Consider the following 21,945-nt stretch of genomic DNA (forward strand, 5'->3'; position numbering starts at 1 on the left):
CTTGTCGTTGTATTTTTAATATTGCAAACAAACTGTCATGGCTGCCGGACCTCCAAGCGGGCACTGTGAGTACCGCCTTATCGGTCCCTCTGTTCTGTCAGGGCGGTCCTCCGGTCCTTCGGTGATTGGTAAGCATTTCACCGGTCCTCCGGTAGTTGGTCGGACGTTTCTTAGGTGCAGCCGCCATTGGTCAGTTTCGATCACGTGGGCATCTCCTGCTCTCTATATAAACAACGTTCCTTTCGGGATCAATAGCTTGGCTTTTGAAGTCTGATAGCTAAGTTTGGTAATAGATAACACCCGTATATCTGAGCTTGACTTTTGACGTCGGATAGCTCGGTTGGGTTTGAGAGTACCCGTAAATCTGATAGGTTTAGTAGTTTGAGCTTACGTAAATTCGATTGGTCTAGTAAGTTGACCTTACATAAATAGCAAGTTGTTTTAACGATGGATAATTAATTGTTACAAAATATAGAAAACGTGAGAGCCCATGCAACTTAAACGGTTATCTGATAGCTATACATGTGTTTGATGTTCATGATTCAAAGACACAAGAATACACTATAAACTCGGTGCTCCTTGTGTTTCCACATCACCCTGGCTTTAAAAAGTTTTGCCCTGACATCATAGGTCGTTGCAATATGATGTATATATATATATATATGAGAGTACGACAAGTCATAGACTCAGAACTCATCACTCGTCACTCATCTTGGCTGTGTAATGCCTGATGTCCATCCGCCCAAAACACAAGGATATGAAGATTAGCTCTAGCCATAAATGCACACAAATAAACGAATTCCCCAGTTTATTACAATATGTCATTTAAATTTAATTTTAAGCAAATACTTGCAAGATGGCATTCTTGTACATATGCTTTCCTTAACAACAAACCCAACTGGCTGTGAAATTAACGAAGCATGTCAAGATTGATTAGCTCCAGGTTTTACTTAATTAGGCGGTCGCTACGTTAGTTTTGTGAAGAATGCACGACGGCAGTGTTAACAAGATTGATGCAAAAGAGACAACTTAATGGGAATGCCTTTATAAACTTTACAAGAAAGTAGGCTTTGCTCAATCTTAAATGAAACACTGTTCACGGTGAATGAACATTGTACTTTTTGTATTTAGTTTCAACAAGCTAAAACATATAACAGCGTGATCGTGTGCATACCGCACTGAGTGAGAAACTGGAGGAAACAGTACGCGTGTTAGTGTGCATACCGCACTGAGAGAGAAACTGGAGGAAACAGTACGCGTGTTTTGACTTTGCAAGTTAAAAATAAGAATAAACTTATAATATATTTCGTTTTAAGCAACAACGAAGAACATACCACACATATATCATGGATAGTTCTGCAGAACCAGACATAGATATGGCGGCTGACAACACGGAGTCACCGGAAGGATTGAAAGACGTGAAGAGGGACCAGCAAGCTCTCCGGCCACGAGTAATCTACTCGGTGCAAGATATACCACCGCTGTATTTGTGCTTGATTCTTGGATTTCAGGTAATGTATTTAATGCTCTGATGTTTGTCTGTGGGATGTTTAATTGCTCTTTAATGCATTTACACTACTGATTAGCGATACAACACTAAATTGTTCAAATGTTCTTTTATGTAAATCATTTATGTTTAAAAAATGCACTTTTGAAAGCAGAATATACCTTTTGACTACAACTAGCAAAATTAAACACATATTATTTCATTTAGAGCTTATAAATGTGTTTCCTGGGAATGAAGACACAAAAACGAAGGTGCGCTTCAAAGTGTGCTCCAAAGTGCGCCCTCTATAACGTCAAATCCTTGCAAAACAGCGTTTAATTGTTTTTTAAAGACAGGGTGGAAAGAAAACAAGCTAAAAACTGAATAAGTTATGGAAATGATCCCTTGCAGAAAGTGGCTGAAATCCCATGGCTATACATACAAAATTGACATACTTAACTCTTTATACGTTTATAGACATTGGAAAGACATGAGTTGCTGCGTAAATGCCAACATCCATAACAGTCAGCAATCTCCATAGAATTCTGCCGTGTCAAATGATTTAATTTTTTACAGAATGGTTAATTCAACTTATATCATTCACTTATTTATCCCCATATGCATGTTCTTTTCAATTTGGGGTTCTTGAAATATAGAAATATCAATTTAAGCAGAACAATAATTAAGTGATTTGAGCAATTTTGAAACTTTTAACATTTCGTTTATCGCTCGTTTATCAATTTTAGCTACCAGTCGCCATATTTTTGAGTGAATATCAGTTCGTAAGTGTATCATAAATTAAAAAGGTAAACCTCCATCTAATTTGGAGGTGTACGTTCTAAAAACAGAGGTGCACCTCAATTTTTTAAAATACAAAATAGAGGTGTACCTCTATGTTTAGAGGTGCGTCTATTTCTTTTGTAGGTGTACATTGAACATGTTTTTGATTACCCCAAGTAAAGAGATGAACTTGAATATAAAAACCGGCACCTCTAAATGTAGAGGTACACCTCTACTTTGGGGATAGCAGGGCGGATCCAGGATTTGGCGTAAGAGCGGGCGTTACTTCGGTGCGTTACCTTTTGATTTGCCCCCTTCCTCACAACCGAAATTTATTTGGTTTAAAGTGTTGGCAGGGGTGGTTAAGGGGTACTCCCCGAATATTTTTTTATTCATTTCTAGTCCGAAATGGTGTTTTAGGCGTATTTTATTACTTTATTTTTCCTATGTAATAATAAAAAGAAAACTTAGATGAGTTTAGGTGGGGGATATGCACTCCCTCCCCCCTGGACCCGCTAGTGGATAGGGTTACTGGTATACTTCACTATATATATGCTCTCTAACAATACCATATAATAGATGACATGCATCTGATTTGTTAAATCTGACTAATTAACATGACTAATTAATAGCAGCAACTTTATTATCCCTTTTTAAAAGTGAAGTATGCGCAGCGGTATGTATTAAACACAATATTATATAACATATAAATAGTAAAATGTATGACAAGGTAAAATGATTTGACCTTTATAACATTGTGACATTGAACCTAGATCTAGTGTTCTTAAAACAACACATATATTTACTTGTAAATCTAGTCATGATGCGAATTATAAAAACTGTGTGACAAAACGTGTCTGGGTGTCACCTTTGGCATAGACACAAAATAATTGAGTATTATACGAAAGACCAGTAGGGACATTTAGAAATCAAAATATCAATAATTTATTATTTAAACTTCAAGAAATCACGGTTTCACGAATTCAACTCCGCGAGTTCATATCTACAACATTAAGATTTAATGATTTCGTGAAGTTGAAATCGTGAATCTTGGAATATGTTTGAACTTGAAATGTCACCACAGTCCTTTCGTAGTGTTGCCATGCAATACAAAGTCCCCTACTGGCTTACATAATCATCTGAATATTCATTTTCTAAGTTCAGATGTCGGATATCATGATCTCATTGTTTAACCATAGAATATGGGTTTTAAATGTTGTCGCAATAAGATTAAAGTTTCATCCAAGTTTCATGGAAAGGTAGGACATATGGAACGGAAAAAAGCGTTAATGCTCAACCACATTTTGGGGGACGTTATGCCATATGAGGACCCCAACATTAAAATAACGTTGTATAATAGTTGGATTTGAAAGTGTTTTAGACGTCATATTTCAACGTCGGGCAACGACCATAATCAAATATTTACACCTCAACTTCCATTCCTTAAATGAACTGCCTTTCGGCAATTGCGTTCATCAATCGATGAACGCAACATCTTCGGGTATGTTCGGATCATAGCATAACAATACACATGAAAGCTATTGATCTTGTTATTGGTTGTATTGTGTCAGCAGGTCCCGTAAAATATAGATCAACATTTTAGAAAGTGTTAGTTTATTTTATTTGAAATATATTGGTGCCAGAAGTGTTTCAATTTTTACGTTTTAAAGTGATTTCAAGCGGTTGATCTTTTCCCGCGTTATTGTGACGTCATTGAAAAAGTGTTTCCGGTTATAGTCGGGTCGTTCTATTTACAGAATGGGTAAGAACGGATTACTGAATGAAATGAAGTAGTTTTTAACAATTCTTGAAAGAAATAATGAACTATTGGTGTAAATATAAGGAATGAATTGCGGGACTCCACACACATTGACCAACACGATTGCGTTCATACCCCGATAATGACATCAACCCCGCAATTCATTCCTTAAATATTTACACCTCAAATGAACAGCTTTTCGACATCTTCGGATATGTTCGGATCGCAATTAATCGCATAACAATATACATGAAAACTATTGATCTTGTTTTTGTTTGTATTGTGTCAGCAGGTCCCCTAAAATATAAATCAACATTTAAGAAAGTGTCAATTTATTATATTTTAAATGTATTGTTGCCCTATTGTTTCAATTTTACGTTTAAAAGTGATTTCAAGTGGTTGATCTTTTCCCGCGTTATTGTGGCGTAATTTGAAAAAAAAATGACCGGTTTCCGGTTACAGTCGGGTCGTTCTAAGGATTACTGAAAGGTTTTCTTAAATGAAATGAAGTATTTTTTTACAATTCTTGAATGAAATATGAGCTATTGGTGTAAATATAAGGAATGAATTGCGGGGTGGATGTCATTATCGGGGATATGACTCCACGCGTACTTTGACCAGCCCAATTGCGTTCATACCCCAATAATGACATCAACCTCGCAATTAATTCCTTAAATCATAATATATTTTATATCCAACGCGAGTCTTATACATGTCAATTTAAACCAACATGCCAATTTAATGATATTTCAACGTTGAAAACCACCTGTTTGGTTTGATTAATAATCAAATTTCAATATCTTAAATTAGCAAGTAACTTAAGTGTTACATTATACCTTACATATATGTTCCCCTTCTTTGTGTATGTACAGTTGATCGGTCCGTATATCAATGTATTTTAATATAAATCCAGTTTTTATGACGTTAGCGGTCCATGTCATGTTTTTGGCCGGTCCTGACTTCGCCAAAAATATAATATGGACCACTGATGTCATAAAACTGGTGAGTACTGCTTGCAATTTTCACGACGACATTTGTTTCGCAAGTAAACATTATTAGATTTGTTCAATAAAACACATAAAAGCCGCTTTAAAAGTATTAAATGGTAAAAAGTGTTCGGTATAATATAAGAAATAATACACACTACTTCGGGCCATATGGCATTATAAGGACCGGCCAGTCAGCCCCCGTAGGTGAATGGGATGCACACAGTTATCCCAATAAAAAATATCCTGCATGTACACTATTATATTAGCGGAGCACATTTGACTGAAATGCAAAAGTCAATACACATAAAAGATGTAATTATAAAATATAATTACTTTTAGAGCGGGCCGGTAAGTTATATACAACTTCAGATTAAAAAGAAAAAAATGTAAGCATCGACTGTTATGGTAAGCTGTCTTAACGTTGACCGTAGATCGCTTTTATGTAAATGTTATTTAATTAACTTTGGAAATCTTTCTGATCATACCTTCTTGCAAGATGAGCTTATTTAACAAGTGTACGCTCGTACAGTACACACATGAAACATTAACTTCATATTTCTAATATCATAATACATGTACATACTGTTAACGACGTCTTGCCGATTGATAACACAATCAAAGAAATGTTATTTACCTAGAAGTTCTTGTTATGGCAAAATCAAAATCGCAGTGCTTACTTTCATTTTCACTTAACAAATACTGATATAGTACCGCTTAGAATTTAGATTAAGATGAAAAGCAAACATGATTAAATAGTCAAGCTTTATTTACAGATAAACGTTTGCTTTCTATCATTTTTTTATTTACCAATTGACTTTTTATCCAGTTAAAACGCTTGTGGTTTTATGAAAAGCTACATTATGTGAATGCGATGTTTTCATTTTTACATTGTAATGTTTAAAGTACAGCACAGAAACGCGTGCTTAACTTCAGCGGTATTCCCTTTAACTGTCTGAAACATAATGATTATTATTTTCATATTGTCAATTTTCTTCGTTAATGTTGCTAAATGTCTGGAGTCGTAAACGAGTGATACCATTTTATATACTACACCGAACTGGATTTCTAAATCTCTTTTTAAATGCAACACCTTTTTTCTCTCTTTGCAGCACTACGTAACGGCGGTGAGCGGCATCATTTCCACTCCTCTCATGTTACGGGACCATTTCTGTATGGACGACGATGACGTGGGTGTCAGCGAGCTCATCGGCACAATCCTGTTTGTTTCTGGCCTAGCAACCCTCCTCCAGAGCACCATTGGCATACGGTTACCAATCGTTCAGGGAAGCACGATAACGTTTGTAGTCCCGACCCTCGCCATCATGTCACAACCACAATGGAAATGTCCGTATACCGAGGCAAGAAAGACATATGGACAGAGTGTTAACTTTACAGACATTGGATTGCCACCAGTTGGCAGCGAAGGTCACAGAGAGATTTGGCAAAGCCGTGTGCGAGAAATTCAGGGGGCTATAATAATTGCTTCTATATTTCAAGTCGTTATAGGATTTTTCGGGATTATGACATACGCGATCAAGTTCATAGGCCCATTATCTATCATTCCTATAATCACGTTGACGGGCATTTCTCTGTTTCCGGTGGGGTCCAAAATGTCCTCTGGTCAATGGTGGATTGCTGTTATGACTATGCTCCTTATAACAATATTTAGTCAATATATGAAGGATTTTAAAGTTTGGACATTCTCATGTACTGCAGATGGTTGTAAAAGATCAGGACTTAACGTGTTTGGGTTATTTCCAATACTGTTGTCGATGATTATTTCAACTATAATTTGCTCCATTTTAACCGCAACAAACGTGTTACCTGACGATAAAGAGAAATGGGGTTATTTAGCGCGGACTGATACGAGTCTTGACGTGTTAAGTAAATCTAAATGGGTGAATTTCCCGTACCCAGGTCAATGGGGCACACCAACAATATCTACCGTCGGAGTGTTCGGTATGTTGTCGGGTGTACTTGCCGCAATGGTGGAATCAGTGGGAGACTACTTTGCATGCGCAAGATTATCTGGTGCTCCACCACCTCCTTTGCATGCTGTAAACAGAGGCATTTTCATCGAAGGCATATGCTGTGTTCTAACAGGAGCATGGGGCTCGGGAAACGGGACTACTTCTTTTAGCGAAAACATCGGTGTAATAGGTCTTACAAAAGTCGGAAGTCGACGTGTTGTTCAGATTGGAGGTCTTATGATGCTTATACTTGGATGTTTTGGTAAATTCGCCGCTCTGTTCCTAATTATCCCCAAACCTGTGCTAGGTGGAACATTTATGGTAACGTTTGCTATGGTCACAGCTGTTGGTCTATCAAATATGCAATACATCGATCTTAACAGCTCTAGAAACCTTTTTGTTGTAGGAGTTCCAATTTTCTTTGGCTTAAGCCTTTCACAATGGATCGCACAAAACGATAGCATCAAAACAGGAAATACTACCGTTGACCAACTATTTACCGTACTGCTCAGTACCGGTATGTTTGTTGGTGGCATATTAGGATTCATTTTGGATAATACAGTACCTGGTACGGATGAAGAACGAGGATTAAAAACGTGGAGACAAAACTTAAGTGATAAAGGTGAAGCTAGCGACTTAGAGGAAAGAAAGGTGTACGACTTGCCATTTATTGGCAACCACATACGGCGAGTGAACTGCTTAAAATACTTGCCAATAAGTCCGACATTCGTTGTGAATGAAACTGGTGTTACAAATAAAGCGCTAGTTGGAAACACGAACCAAGCATTTGACGGCAAATATGATACCACTCATTTATGACACGTCATCTTTGTACTGACGTGAATCAACGCTTAGCTAGAACAATATGAAAGCAGAGCAGGAACATATTAAATGAAATGTTGTACAACAACTAAATTTAATAAGTAAGATTTCACTGCCGTTTATTTTCAGGAATTGGTTCGTTCGTGTTGTCTTTTACATTAGGCAACTGCAAATAGACTATAGTGGAAACTTAACAATTAAACATGTGTGTCGCCATGTAGCTGTAAAACTCTCCATGCGTCCAAACTGGATTCTAATTAAGGATAACTTTGTGTACGTGTGCTTGTCTTCTTGGGTTCAGGTGCTTGAATCATTTGTACAAAAAGTAGCAACTTTGTGCTTATTAATTAAACAAACATTATGTATGTCGTTATTTATATCACTTTCAGATATTATGATCTGAATAGACCATTAAAAGTTGTCAAGCTGTACTTATTTCCAAGGGCGTCGATTAGTTGTTGCTGGAAAATCAATAGAACGAAAGAGATGTGAAATACCATATTACACTAGCTTTTAAATCAAATGAAGCCCTTGGTCCGTTAACGTTGGCGACGAAACATAAGAGCGGCTTTCTTTAAAACAACCGGTACTGAGTAGACACTTCCAGCCATTGTTATACTTTAAATCCTACATAACTGAACTGATGAAATATAACTAAACTTAATTTACATCTATACACACCATGCAACTTTTCACACTAATTTACACTGCGAGTCTTTTACAGAATCAAAGGACAGATGAAAGATTTTTTGTCTTGGACTGAGCTATTTTTTTGCGAAAATGCATGGAAACCAGTATTATAGGACTGCTGACTAAAAATTAGACCGCAGTTTTTCATATTAATATTCAAAAATTGATATTTTATGCATTTTTCTTTTAGCGTTATAAACATAAAACTAGTTTTCGAACGTAAATATGAACATCTGCGATCTGATCTTTTGTCAGCAGTCTTAAACCACTGGTTTACAGGTATTTACTCAAAAATTAGCTCATTCCATGATAATTTTTTTTATTTCATCTGTCCTTATAATATGTTGTCAAGAAATGGATTTGCTGTCCGTAAAACACCGATGTAAAATATATTTTATAAAGAAATTTTAGCCCGACAAAAAATATTCGCTTCCTCTTGATCGTGACCGGTCGCCAGTCAGACGCGGTGGTTATTTGCCAGGCAAAAGCACTGTGTTTGAAAAGTTCTACATATTAACGCGCATAACTGTCGTAAGCTTTCACGGTAGGAACGACATGATCCATGTACTCAACGCTTAGCGTATACTGCTCAAAATTATCATATAAATGGAAGATATTAGGCAAGAACGCACCTGATATGAACCTTATGTGTATGGAACATTTTCCACATATCTCCTAAAGTGTCGCTTGTTTCTATCTCTTATAAAAACGTTAAAACCTATGTTTACGTTCATTCAAATAATGATACAAGAAAGACCATTGATGCAAAGCATCAAAGGGCGCCGTTTAATAGTTTATGCATTTGTTATATGTTGAAAAACAAGGAATGTCAAGGCCAACAAGCATATTACAATGCATCGAACCGCATCCATGAAATTCTCAAAATATTTGTAGTATTCTGCTTAACAACATAGGCTAAAGCATTGAAATTGTAGAGTTTCAAGTTGAACATTTCATTATGGGTGTGGTACATTAATGAACACGACAGAATTAGGGTGCTTCAATACCATGAGTATTTTTAAAGTAATGCTCTGGTCAAGAAAAAGAGGCAAAGGGCAATAATTCTGTAATAAGCTGAAATACAGCTATAGTCATTGTGCACTGCACTTCCTCTTGTTGTGCTTTACCATTGAATGATGTTTAATGAAATTCCAAAAAGTAGTTTTCTTGTTATGCTACGGACAGGAAAAGGAACAAAGGAAATAACTCTTGCAATTCGCTGAAATAGAGTTATTGTTGTACACTGCAGTTTTAATCATTTAGGGGGAGGGGGCAAAGTCACCATGCTGGAATGACAACTTGAAGGGAAGAATAAGTTTCTTGATTATATGGGGAATTCATCATGAAAAAGTGACATGAAATAACCATTTTTGTAGTACTTTAATAAACATTATCATTTCGTATGAAAGTTACAAACATAAATAGAACATAATTATTGAACTGTTATATAAAAAGAGAACATTGTTTACTAGATGAAATGCATTTATAACATGGCATGCCTTGTTTTAAGCTGTTTAATAATACTAAAATGTATGAAATTGGACAAATTGCATAAAAACTGGTCAATGGAGTTATTATGTTAACTTCTCCATTTACATGGTAAAGAAGAGTTGAAAATGGATGTTTTTAGTTCATAGTGATATTAACACAAAAATAGCATGTGTCTTATAGGACAATGGCAAATTTTTCAAATATGATAAAAATAATGCATACAAACTGAATATGTATCAGACTATGCATGAAAGAAATAACTGTTTCTATTTTTCACAAAGGTTTTGAAATACAACAATGCACATATAAGCATAAATAGGCCAAATATGCACAAAATAATAGTAAACAATGTGTGAAAGTGATACTGAACACTTAAAATAATTTCTTTGTGTATTAAATGAATATATACCAGAAAAGCAATACTAAATCCAAAATGTGTAATAACATGAGCACCCCTTAATGAATATCTTCATAACAAATCAGAGTACATGTAAACAATAATCATTTATAGTATCAAATGTGTCTACTTTAAAGTGTGTTTTCATTTGCATTAAATTAATATATACCAGAAAAGCAATTATAAAAATCCTTAAATTTATAAGAAACTGAAGACAACAAAGAATAACACCCATTTATGAATATCTCCAAAACAAATCAGAGGTCACCTAAACAATAATCATTCATACAATTAGTATCAAATGTGTCTAGTTTTTGTGTGTCTGTTCATTATCTTTAAATGAGCATCTTTAAAGTGAAACTCTTATTTGAAATCAATACATATAACAGGGCTTCCATTAAGAATTTGAAACTGGAAGTATAAACTTTCTGTCCATCAATTTTGGAAGTTTTACACTGAAATGTGGAAGTTAAAATCTCCCGAATACAATATCTTTTTCCACTATTTTTCAATTAGAATGTTGAAAATCAAGTAATTTGTAACTTTAACTTGCCAAATTCAAAGACTTATATTATAATAAATCATTTTATTTTATTTTATCATAAGACTGATTGAAATTGTGACCATAAAAGTAATATTGACACAAGGTTTGAATATTTTGAACTTCCAAGCTTTCTACTTTGGTGGTTTTCTTCAAAATTATGGAAGTTTTTGTACTTCCTAGAAATCAATTTTGAAAGTTTTAACCCATTTCTAAGGAGTAATATACTTCCTTTAATGGAAGCCCTGCATATAATTGTATTTATAACACACATCAAATTGACTGATAAAACATTAACTACTTACTAAATAATGCATTTACTGAAATATTGTTTACTGATTTATAACAAGCTTGTGACTCTGTTTATAATAGCAGAAGGCATGACACATATTAAATGATTGGTGATTGCTAAAAGATTTACTGTGGTCTTCTATAGTATCACAAGGCAGAAATACCATGTTTTATGTTCATTCTTATTAGCAAACTGAACTCAAAATCCTTCATTAGAAACATTGTTGTTGACATCTATCAACCCATTTTGAAAAATCAAAACAATAATATTAATTGTGATAAGTCTTGTTTGGGAGTAAGAGTGCATCTTTAAAAATAGTGTGTGTTTTTTTCACTTTATATGAAATATGTACCAATTCAATTTGACAAATGAGACAAAAAATTTAAGTTAGGAAATAGAAGTAGTAATTGTACATAATACAAAACAACAACAAAATTGGCAAAGTTCAATATAACAGGAAATCTATTTGAAAACAAAAATTATTAAAGGCCATAATTATTTAAACTGAATTAAGGTATTTAAGTTATACACACTTTAATAAAAGCTTTCACTGACAACATAGTTATTATCAAAGTACACTATGGGACTTTTATCCAAATTTTGAAGATATTTTACCGTGAATTAAAGTTATTTAAGTTTCATTACACCCAACCCCAAACTCCAAGGGCTACAAAGAGCGAAAATTAAATATTTTGTCTATATTTGATTTTTGTTTCACATTATCAGAGCTTATGAAATAAACACAACAGTTTCTGGTGAAATAAACTTCAGTAAACAGAAAACAGCCGAACAGCATTATTGATACACATGCAAAAAAATCATTTTGATTGATCTTGTGGGTCTTCTGAACAGAGCAGTGTTTCGATGTTTGAAAATATAAAGCAGTTTTATAAATTCATAAAAAATAATTAATTATAAGACAACCTGCTGAAATCATTTTAAATATTTTTTATGATGTCTAATGAACAATTTAAAAGACAATTTATGATAGTTTACCGTTTAATTTTGAAGAAAATATACATAATGTCATGTAACCATACATTTTTATAGCAAATAAAATACTTAAAAATCAACCCTTTTCTTGTAAAAAATGATAAAGCTTTATTGGACTTATTCATAAAATGTAATCATTCAAATAAATGAATTTTACATATGATACTAACTCAGAATTCAGATTTAAAAACAATGAATATACTTTCAAATTAAACAAGTTTGATGACCATAGGTCCGGGAATTGTTGAGTTATCACTCGGACAAGCTTTGGTCTTCCAACAGACCGACCGACATGTGCAAAGCAATTATATAACCCCTCTGCTTCGAAGGGGGGCATAATTAAACTAGATGTTCACTGAAAACTGATACTTCAACTCATGCATTTAGTGACATATAAATTTCTACTGTCTACTATATAAGAAAACTAGTATGAGGTCCCTGGGTCAAAGCGTTCTCAAGTTATTGATCGGAAACCGTTTTTCATGTTAAGGTCACACTGACCTTGACCTTTGACCCACTGACCTCAAAATCAATAGGGTTCATCTGCTGGTCATGACCAATACACATACCAAGTATGAGGTCCCTCGGTCAAAGCGTTCTCAAGTTATTGATCGGAAACCGTTTTTCATGTAAAGGTCACACTGACCTTGACCTTTGACCCACTGACCTCAAAATCAATAGGGTTCATCTGCTGGTGATGACCAATACACATACCAAGTATGAGGTCCCTCGGTCAAAGCGTTCTCAAGTTATTGATCGGAAACCGTTTTTCATGTTAAGGTCACACTGACCTTGACCTTTGACCCACTGACCTCAAAATCAATAGGGTTCATCTGCTGGTGATGACCAATACACATACCAAGTATGAGGTTCCTGGGTCAAAGCGTTCTCAAGTTATTGATCGGAAACCGTTTTTCATGTAAAGGTCACACTGACCTTGACCTTTGACCCACTGACCTCAAAATCAATAGGGTTCATCTGCTGGTGATGACCAATACACATACCAAGTATGAGGTCCCTCGGTCAAAGCGTTCTCAAGTTATTGATCGGAAACCATTTGGTATTCCGACCGACCGACAGACAGACCGACCGACCGACCGACATGTGCAAAACAATATACCCCACTTTTTTCAAAAGGGGGCATAAATATGTAAAGAAACAAGAACACTATGTACATGTAGGCGGTAATTCCCCTCCAAAAATGTCAGAGTAAAAGTTCTCAACTAATTTGTCTTTTTAATATTATAACATGTAAACAGTCTCTGTAGGTAGTCGATGTCTATTTGTTTTATTTTGTCAATGGTATTCTTACATTTAGAATTTTTCACAATAAGTTTTCATTCTTCAACATTTGAAGTTTGGTCTGTTCCCATGCGTTTGTACTTGTAGGGTGTGCACAGATGATAAATACTCAATGCTGAGTCAATGCTGATTTGGTTTTTATGCCCCTTCAGGTTCTTTACCCATCCAGAATGTTTAGTGCTGTAAAGGAAAAAAAGTACTTTAAAAGCCTTTCTAACTTATTAGTATAGATAATAATACTGCCATACATATACAAAATAAAATATAAACAGTTTAATATTTCTCGACATTATTGAAAAAAAAAACAAGCTGAGACATACATGTAGATAATATATAAAGAAAATTATTAAATTTATCAATAAAATTCATCATCATCATCATCATCATCATCATCATCATCATCATCATCATCATCATCATTGTCATTACCACCACCACCACCACCACCACCACCACTTGATTATTGAATACAGTGAGTTTATAAAACAACAAACACCACCTCAAATATGTTTTATATGAAATACTCACATCATCTCTATCAGATGTGACTGCCTTGTGGATGACATGGATGTCAAATCTGTCTCAATGATCTAACATAGTATTTAATGCAAGCTGGAATTCTTCATAACCCCAATTTGTTGACTTAGTAATATTCAGTCATTTTCCTACCTGAAAGAAATTAAACTTCTGATTATCAACCGGCAGAAACTACAACTGTGAAAGACCAATTATACATTCTGCACTAATATCCGTTTTAGCCAAGAGTAAGTTGGTAAGCACAAATGCGTAGTTGTGCATATGGTTGATAATGATTCACAACAGTACGGGGTTTTAACGAGACCTACACCAAGCAAATGAATGTCGCTAGTGTCAAAGCTGTCGTGGCTTCCAGCCCGAAACCATGTATGTCTTTTCTTACAGGTTTATTTTGAAAATATGCAGTTTGTAAACAAATAATGGATATGTTCATGTATTATGGTATGTTAAAAATAGGTCACATACCAAAACACATCATTTTTAAACAAAATTTTAAGTCTAATATTTTTCTAAGATAAAACAATCAAATAAAAGATTACATACTCATATCATATACATAAATAATGTGCATAAGTACATTTAAAAATATGAAACATGTACATAATGCACCAGTCAATTGTAACCATGGTCCCCCAGGTCCGGGGTTATGCCGGGGATAGCCAGGGAAACGGGCTGTGTTTTTACCTTTCAGGTGGCCCTGCAGTGCCGGGTGAATGCGGTGGTTTTGTCTTCGAGCAAAATATAGCGGGGAATATGCCTTACCTAGGCTCCCTGGGGTGCGGGGGCATATGGCAAGGATTTGACCATCAGTTCGTCCTCGCAGGACGAGGATTTTACCTGGGGTTGGCTGGACCGAAAGTCAAAGTAACCATGCCCCACCACCGCATTCACCCGACACTGTGGGGATACCTCAAAGGTAAAAACACGGTCCTTTCCCCCCGCTATCCCCGGTATACCCCCGACCTGGGGGGGGGGGGGCGTGGTTACAATTGACTGGTGCATAAGTAGAAATAACATGTATATTTATAATAATATATAATTATAATACATGTTTGTAAAAATATTAACACGCTGTCTTAACATTTAGCAAATAAAAATGATTTAAGAATTCCAAAGATAAATTAAAAAACAAACATTTTTGAACACATAACGTACAAAACTATTCAAAGATACTTACATACATAGCCCTTTGATACGAATATCCCAGTTCCATGCCGATTGTTGACATTCGTTTTTTCGACAGAAAATCTTCTCTTACGCGTATAATTCACTTATAATCCATGTTTTACTGTAATGACTGGAATTGTTAGGTGTATCGTAATCAACTGTCAGTGTGCACTTATTTTAAACGTATATTCATGATAAAATCATCACCCGAGTTTCCAACTGCTACGATGTAGAAATTCCATTATTGACCTATGAATAGCGGGGAAATACCTTCTGGTTCTAAAAATAGCAACATCTGGTATGTGTTACAACTCGGGGACAATCGTAATAAAATTTTACTAATGTCACCTTCAACACATTAACAAATAAAGTTAGGTGAACATTTAATTCCAATATCGATTAGATTAAAGAAAAAAGATTACCTCATGGTTAATCAATGCAGTAAACATAACAAAACAACATAAAACATAATTATTCGCATTCACATAATTACCGGTCCACATATTTTACATTTCCGGCACATGATATTTCAGATATTTCAGGTAACCAATCGGAAAACGTAAACGAATCGGGAACAGTTATTAAACTTATTTGTCGTTCTTCCGAAATAATGTTTTGAAGATAAATTGAAGACTATCTATTCAACCATAAAAAGCATTTTTAACATCCATGCAATCGCCACCCATTTGCATTTTTAATCATTATAAAATAACAGTAATACCCAACATACAACCAACTTAAAAACCGCTCCTACCACTAACTAAAATAAATTCCCATTCCATAATAGGCGCGCACTTCAGTGCGGCGCCAACAAAAACAAATTAACATTTAAACCTTATTAGCCGCGTCTGTGATATCTTGCATCAAATCGTCTATTATTCATAAGGGTGAGCTCATCTTAAAACTGATTACACAAAAGTAATAATCATTTTACCATACAGTTTCAAGGAGTTGTCAAAGACTTCCTGGTGTTGGCTCAATCGTGCCACCACCTAGTGATATAGCCTGTTTTGAAGTACCCCTGCATGGTCAAACATAGAAGGCCATTTATTTTTCGTTCAAGAAAGTTTGCAAGTATATTAATTACTAGATATGGGCTAAAACTTCCAAAATCAAGTCCTTTGAAGAACAGGATCTTCCATCGCCGAAGCTTAAGATGAGAATCTTCCCCCAGTTTGGATTTAAAGAAAAGGCGTGGAAGTTAAGAAGTTCACAGAATGGTATTCTGACGGCGATGTAACTCTCATTTTGAATTGTTTTGTATGCTTCACATGTGTACTCATTGTCATAAGAGATAATTGAATTATTTGATATTTTGTATTACGTTTAATGGTCATTCAAAATGCAAAATAAAACAACAAAAGAACGTTGATTTTTTGTGATCTTAGTCTTCGTATTACAAAGGAAACACCTGTGAAAGTTCAAATAACCAAATGCAACACAGTGTTTATACTTTCGGTATTCTAATTCAATATTAAGTCATATATTGCACCTATGTACTATAAATAGGAAACGGGATTAACCCTGCAATGGCAAACGAAGCAAAGGATACTTTTTAAACTGAGTACTGAACGGCTTCAGGCTTTGGCACTGAAGGGGCATCACTTTGGAAGTGCAACAAAGATAGTACGCTGCCTTCCAAACGAAAAATATATGGTTTTAATGGGCTATTCTATTCAATGAAAGATGTAGCCATTTTAGACTGAAATATTGCATTCAGGTGCACTCTTTTCATATTGTTTCTCGGATATTGACATTACAAGAAACATAAAGAATTTCATGCTTGATAATGCAAGACAGACTGATATCATATATGCTTTAACCAAATTTTATTTATCGCCTGCATTTCCTCTGAAAGAAGTCATTGCAAATTTTGAATATCTACCTATCCAATGACAATTATAGGTAACTCATTTTCAAACCGTCGGAAACTTGATTCAGAAAACGTAAATTTCATAACAGTATTGTTTCCACTTTGGAATGTATTGCCCGAGTCAAATGAAATTCTGAAGTCCACACTGTGATTGTGACCATGAACAACGGGGGTCGGACATTTAACCATACTTGTATGCACAAATTCCCCTTTTGTTTTTGTTTGCCCAAACTGACAGACAATGTCCTTGCAGATTGCCCTTTGGAAATTTCTACCGAATACTCGAACATTGGTGACATTGTTGAGTGGACCTTCAATTGGAAATACTCTAAACACTTGTGGGCCAGGTTGACTAATTTCAAGGTCACATGCCTCATGTTTAATGTCGGCAATAAAATAGTTCCAGGCAGTTTGCCATTTTTGAAAAGCAATTGGTTTTTCGCTAGCATCCATTGTACTATAATTCAAAGAGTTGATAGCGAGTTGTTTTAGGTCCTTCAAATTCAGTCCCCAAGCCATGAATGCTTCATACCAGTCTACTGTAAACTCATTGTAGCCCATTGTCCCTGGGTCATCGGCTCCCAAAACAACTGGTATTCCAGACCGAATAAAGGTTATCGCTGGGTGGTGACGCTGATCTGGAACATATCCTAGCAGCATGTTACTTACTGGATTTGCTTCCACGGCGATTCGTTTTTCTTTTAATACTTGCATGAGATATGGGTGTTTTATGAATCCCAACCCGTGTCCAACTCTTTTTGAGTTAAGTATTATGGCTTCATATACATTTTCAAGGGTAGACATCTCGTCATCAGGATGGATCGAGGTCAGCAGGTCATCCGGCCAGCTTGTTTCCGCGGTGTGGAAGTAGAAAGGTACACTCTGGTTCTCCCCTTTTGCAAGATCGTCAATAAAATGGAGAAGGGAAAATCCCATGTCTTCTTCAGCGACGAGATCAAATCCAGACACAACATCCGGATATTTCGTTCTTAACTTTATTGCACGGTCAAGATCAAGCATAACACTTGATCTACCCATATAACGTTTTCCGACGACGATATCTCTGTAGCCAATGAATTCCGGATGATCGGCTTTGAATTTAGCAAGCTCGTCGCGAACAGTTGTAAACCACGTATCCCCGTCTGTGTCCAAATACTGGTGGCCACCTGGATAAGAATCGTTCATGACATATAGACCGTAGGCGCTGGTTCTGGCCTCAATGTATTGAACATTTTCATCTAAAGCCGCTTTAAACATTGCCTGCAGGTGATGGCGTACATATCCTTGAAAATGTACTAGATTATTTCCCGCCATAGAAAACATTGGCCCCATCTCTTTCCAGCGTGTCTCTGAGTCCGTCGGACGCGATTTTGCCTTCTGATCCATGACATTAAGCAAGGTAACGTGTTTCAGTAAGTTTTCTTCACTATAGCGAGTGGTGTTTGACAAAATTCGAACCCAGTTTTTCGGTGGAGTGTCATAAAAGTTAAGCTCCCATTGGTGAGATCCGTTCTTGGTATTAACACATAAATAGTTTATTAGGTAGCTTCCGAATATGATATCAAGCATAACCTTCTTGTCAAGTATGTGACCTGAAAAGTGGTACAGCGTATATGTTGATTCATTGTCAAGATCACTTTTTTAAACATCTAAGAAATCATTTATGTAATGTAGTTATGTAATACAAATCTTCAATGTCTACTTATTCCTAAAACTTAAATATATTCTATTAGTAAGAGAGGGTACAACTTAAGTTATTTTTAATGGTCGCATCATATAAGTGTTTTAAAAAAAAAAGATTTTTTAAATTACAATCTTGAAATTTGGGTTGCAATCATTTATGATGTTCAAAATTGTCCGGTTCGTGTAATTTGAATATGTTTCAGATGTTTTCACAGCATTTACTGATAATTATCAGTGTACGCACTTGACCTAATGCCAAATGCAATTTATTGCAAAGGTTTAACACACGTCTATGGGAATAGGTTGGTGATATGCCGAAACAGCATTGTGAGGTTACTATCCAGGTGTCGCTAAATTACGAATTGCTCCGCCTCGTTTGGTGAAAAGGTTTAAAGCTGTACTCTCACAGATTGAACGTTTTGACGACTTGTTTTATTTTTTGTCTTGGAACGATCCAATTTTTGCGAAAATCCATGGAAACAGTTATTATTCGTAGACAATATCTTTTTAACTGGTATTCATCTGGTAATAGTTTAAATGATTTCTACTCTTGAATGTCTACTGAAAATGATAATACAATATTGAAGTTAACAATCTATGTATACCATCTGTTAGATATGATAAATGTGTAAATCGTATGTTGCAACTACTATACTATGTTTGTTTTTTTGTACATTTTGGGCCGGTGGCCTTTATTTACTTGAATAAAATGAATTGAATTGAATTGAATTGAATAAGACTGCTGACAAAAAATAGATCGCAGATTTTTATATTAACGTTCAAAAATTGATGTTTTATGCATTTTTTTAAACCGTTAGTAACGGTTTAAGCCATAAAACATTTTCGAGCGGAAATATGACAAACTACGAGCTGATTGTTTGTCAGTAATCTTTTATCATTGGTTTGCAGATATTTAAGCAAAAATTTGCTCTTTCCAAGACAAAAAAATAAAAAAGTTGTTAAAATCATCGGGTATATCTGTGAGAGTGCAGCTTTAAAAGAGAATAAATTTATTTTTAAATCCATGCGATATTTTTACTTAGACAATTATATTCCATTTCTGTCAACTCAACAATTAATTTGCAACTAGGGAGTTGTGAATTACCTTGATGTAGGTGCATGTTTCCCCCTTTCGGTAGTTTCTTCAACACGGAGTATACCTTCGACTCCCGAATTGTAGGGAGAACCAGTTCGATAGGACGGGACGGTGGAAAGTCGTGTCGGGTTCGCTCGAACTCTTGGCGTTTGAGGAAGCCGAGGTAGTTGTCTACGATCTTTTCGTCCTGTAACGATAGTAAGGACAAAAATGATAACGTATGGTAACGTATAAGTGCAACACTAGTAACTACTTATGATCATTACAATACTAATACCATCAAGCAATACGGAACTGACTACGGCGTTTAAAGAACAAAATGCTTAAATACACTTTGATAATATATGTTTAATATTCTCATATAAAATATTATTATATCTGAAAAAAAATAAAAAAATAGTGAAATTGAGTTGTTGACACTTACGTGAGTAAGAAGAATGTTGTCATTGGCAAACTCTTTCTCTTTATCCTCTAAAAGGTCCCTCTGCCTCGCGAATTTGTACTCTGTGTAGCCTAGATTTGATAACGCTCCCGCACATACAGAGACACACACAAACCACACCGCCAGCTGTCGCAAGCCGCACATTATGGCAAGACCCTAAGTGCACTTAATCGATTAACTAAATTTGACGCCAATTACAATTCCTGCCAATTACATTTTATCAAATCTCAACAGCAAAACAATAACTCAATTGATTCAACTGTTCTGTTAGTGTCGCTACCTAAAATGCTGAAAGATAGCAAGTTTGCGTATAATAAACCTACCAGTATGAGTCGCTAGTCTACAGTCCGCCCAAGATAACATGGTGAAGTGGATGGAATGGTTTGCGCGGTAACAGGGAAGTCATCGTTCATAATTTTCCCATTATCACATCCAGTTTAAATAAAAGTAAGCAAATATAGGCATCATTTTAAATAACTAAGCACAAAAAGGTATGCAAGAAAAGAAACATGATTAAATACAGTTTAAAATGGTTTGCGTTAACTTGAATCATAAAAACACCATTGTATCGATGACTACAATACATGGAAAAAGGAACTAATTTAATAGCCATTGTTCTGAAATAATTGTTGGAAGTTGACAGTATTCTGATGTAAGTGCACCTAATGTGCTGTAATGGACTAATCTGATTAATATTTGTTAAACAATTTATCTTGGCGCATATTTTGGATGTAAGGTAACCATAAAATCTCTAAACGGTGTACTAGTTCACATACCCTAAAGTCGTGGATGCAATCGTCAACATGACTTTAAATGTGTAAAGAATCGACGTGTGATAATCGTTTACCCGTCCCGTTGTGAAGTCAATGGGTGGTATTTAGTATGCGATTTAAGTCATTATTATGCACATCCATGATTGACTAATTTCATTGTCTGCATGTATCTAAGTTAACTATGAGCACATAGCACCCTTGAAATACATACACGCAGTTGTACTCGTATACATACATGCGCAATACAATACAAAACTAGTATATCATTAAGTATTGTAAAGTAACATCCAGTCATTTATTTGTGTTCATAAACATTAACAGGTTCTTGAAGAAATCAAACCGATATGTATTTCGTATCGTGTGAATTAAAACAGATTTCATATACGAACACAATTAAATATCTTTAATAATTCAAATTTCTGATCCAAACAAACTTCTCCATATAAACTTCAGTAATTTCCAATACCATCCCGTCCGTCCATTCAAAGATTTAAATGCTGAATTAAGCGCCTTATTCTACACTGGCAACGAATTAAGGATCTACCTGGATATCCGGCCATGTCATCCATGGATTTGTCCCGTATATTAATCCCTACCTGGATATCCGGCCATGTCATCCATGGATTTGCCCCGTATATTAATCCCTACCTGGATATCCGGCCATGTCATCCATGGATTTGTCCCGTATATTAATCCCTACCTGGATATCCGGCCATGTCAGTCACGGGTATGCGTGGAACGAGCCATTTTTGCGAAAATCCATGGAAACCCGCTATATAAGACTGCCGACAAAAAATTATATTTAAATCAAAAAAAATATGTTTTATGCATTTTTTTTAAATCGTTAGTAACGGTTTAAGCT

At 35.4% G+C, this 21,945-nt stretch overlaps 2 protein-coding genes across 2 annotated transcripts; one reads left to right on the forward strand and one right to left on the reverse strand.

The window, feature by feature from the left end:
* Window positions 1-1,009: 1,009 nt before the first annotated feature.
* Window positions 1,010-8,139, forward strand: LOC128206496 (solute carrier family 23 member 2-like). Its single transcript, XM_052909008.1, has 2 exons — window positions 1,010-1,511; window positions 6,124-8,139. The coding sequence occupies exons 1-2, from the start codon at window positions 1,347-1,349 to the stop codon at window positions 7,801-7,803; spliced, it is 1,845 nt and encodes a 614-aa protein (XP_052764968.1). The 5' UTR covers window positions 1,010-1,346; the 3' UTR covers window positions 7,804-8,139.
* Window positions 8,140-16,714: 8,575 nt separating this feature from the next.
* Window positions 16,715-20,573, reverse strand: LOC128206586 (adenosine deaminase AGSA-like). The gene is made up of 3 exons (XM_052909165.1): window positions 20,293-20,573; window positions 19,878-20,055; window positions 16,715-18,681 (listed from the first exon to the last, which is right to left on the reverse strand). Exons 1-3 carry the CDS (start codon window positions 20,452-20,454, stop codon window positions 17,102-17,104), a joined length of 1,920 nt encoding a protein of 639 aa, XP_052765125.1. The 5' UTR covers window positions 20,455-20,573; the 3' UTR covers window positions 16,715-17,101.
* Between the last annotated feature and the right edge of the window lie 1,372 nt (window positions 20,574-21,945).

The sequence above is a fragment of the Mya arenaria genome, chromosome 10 (genome assembly GCF_026914265.1).
Source record: "Mya arenaria isolate MELC-2E11 chromosome 10, ASM2691426v1".
Classification (NCBI taxonomy): Eukaryota; Metazoa; Mollusca; class Bivalvia; order Myida; family Myidae; genus Mya; species Mya arenaria.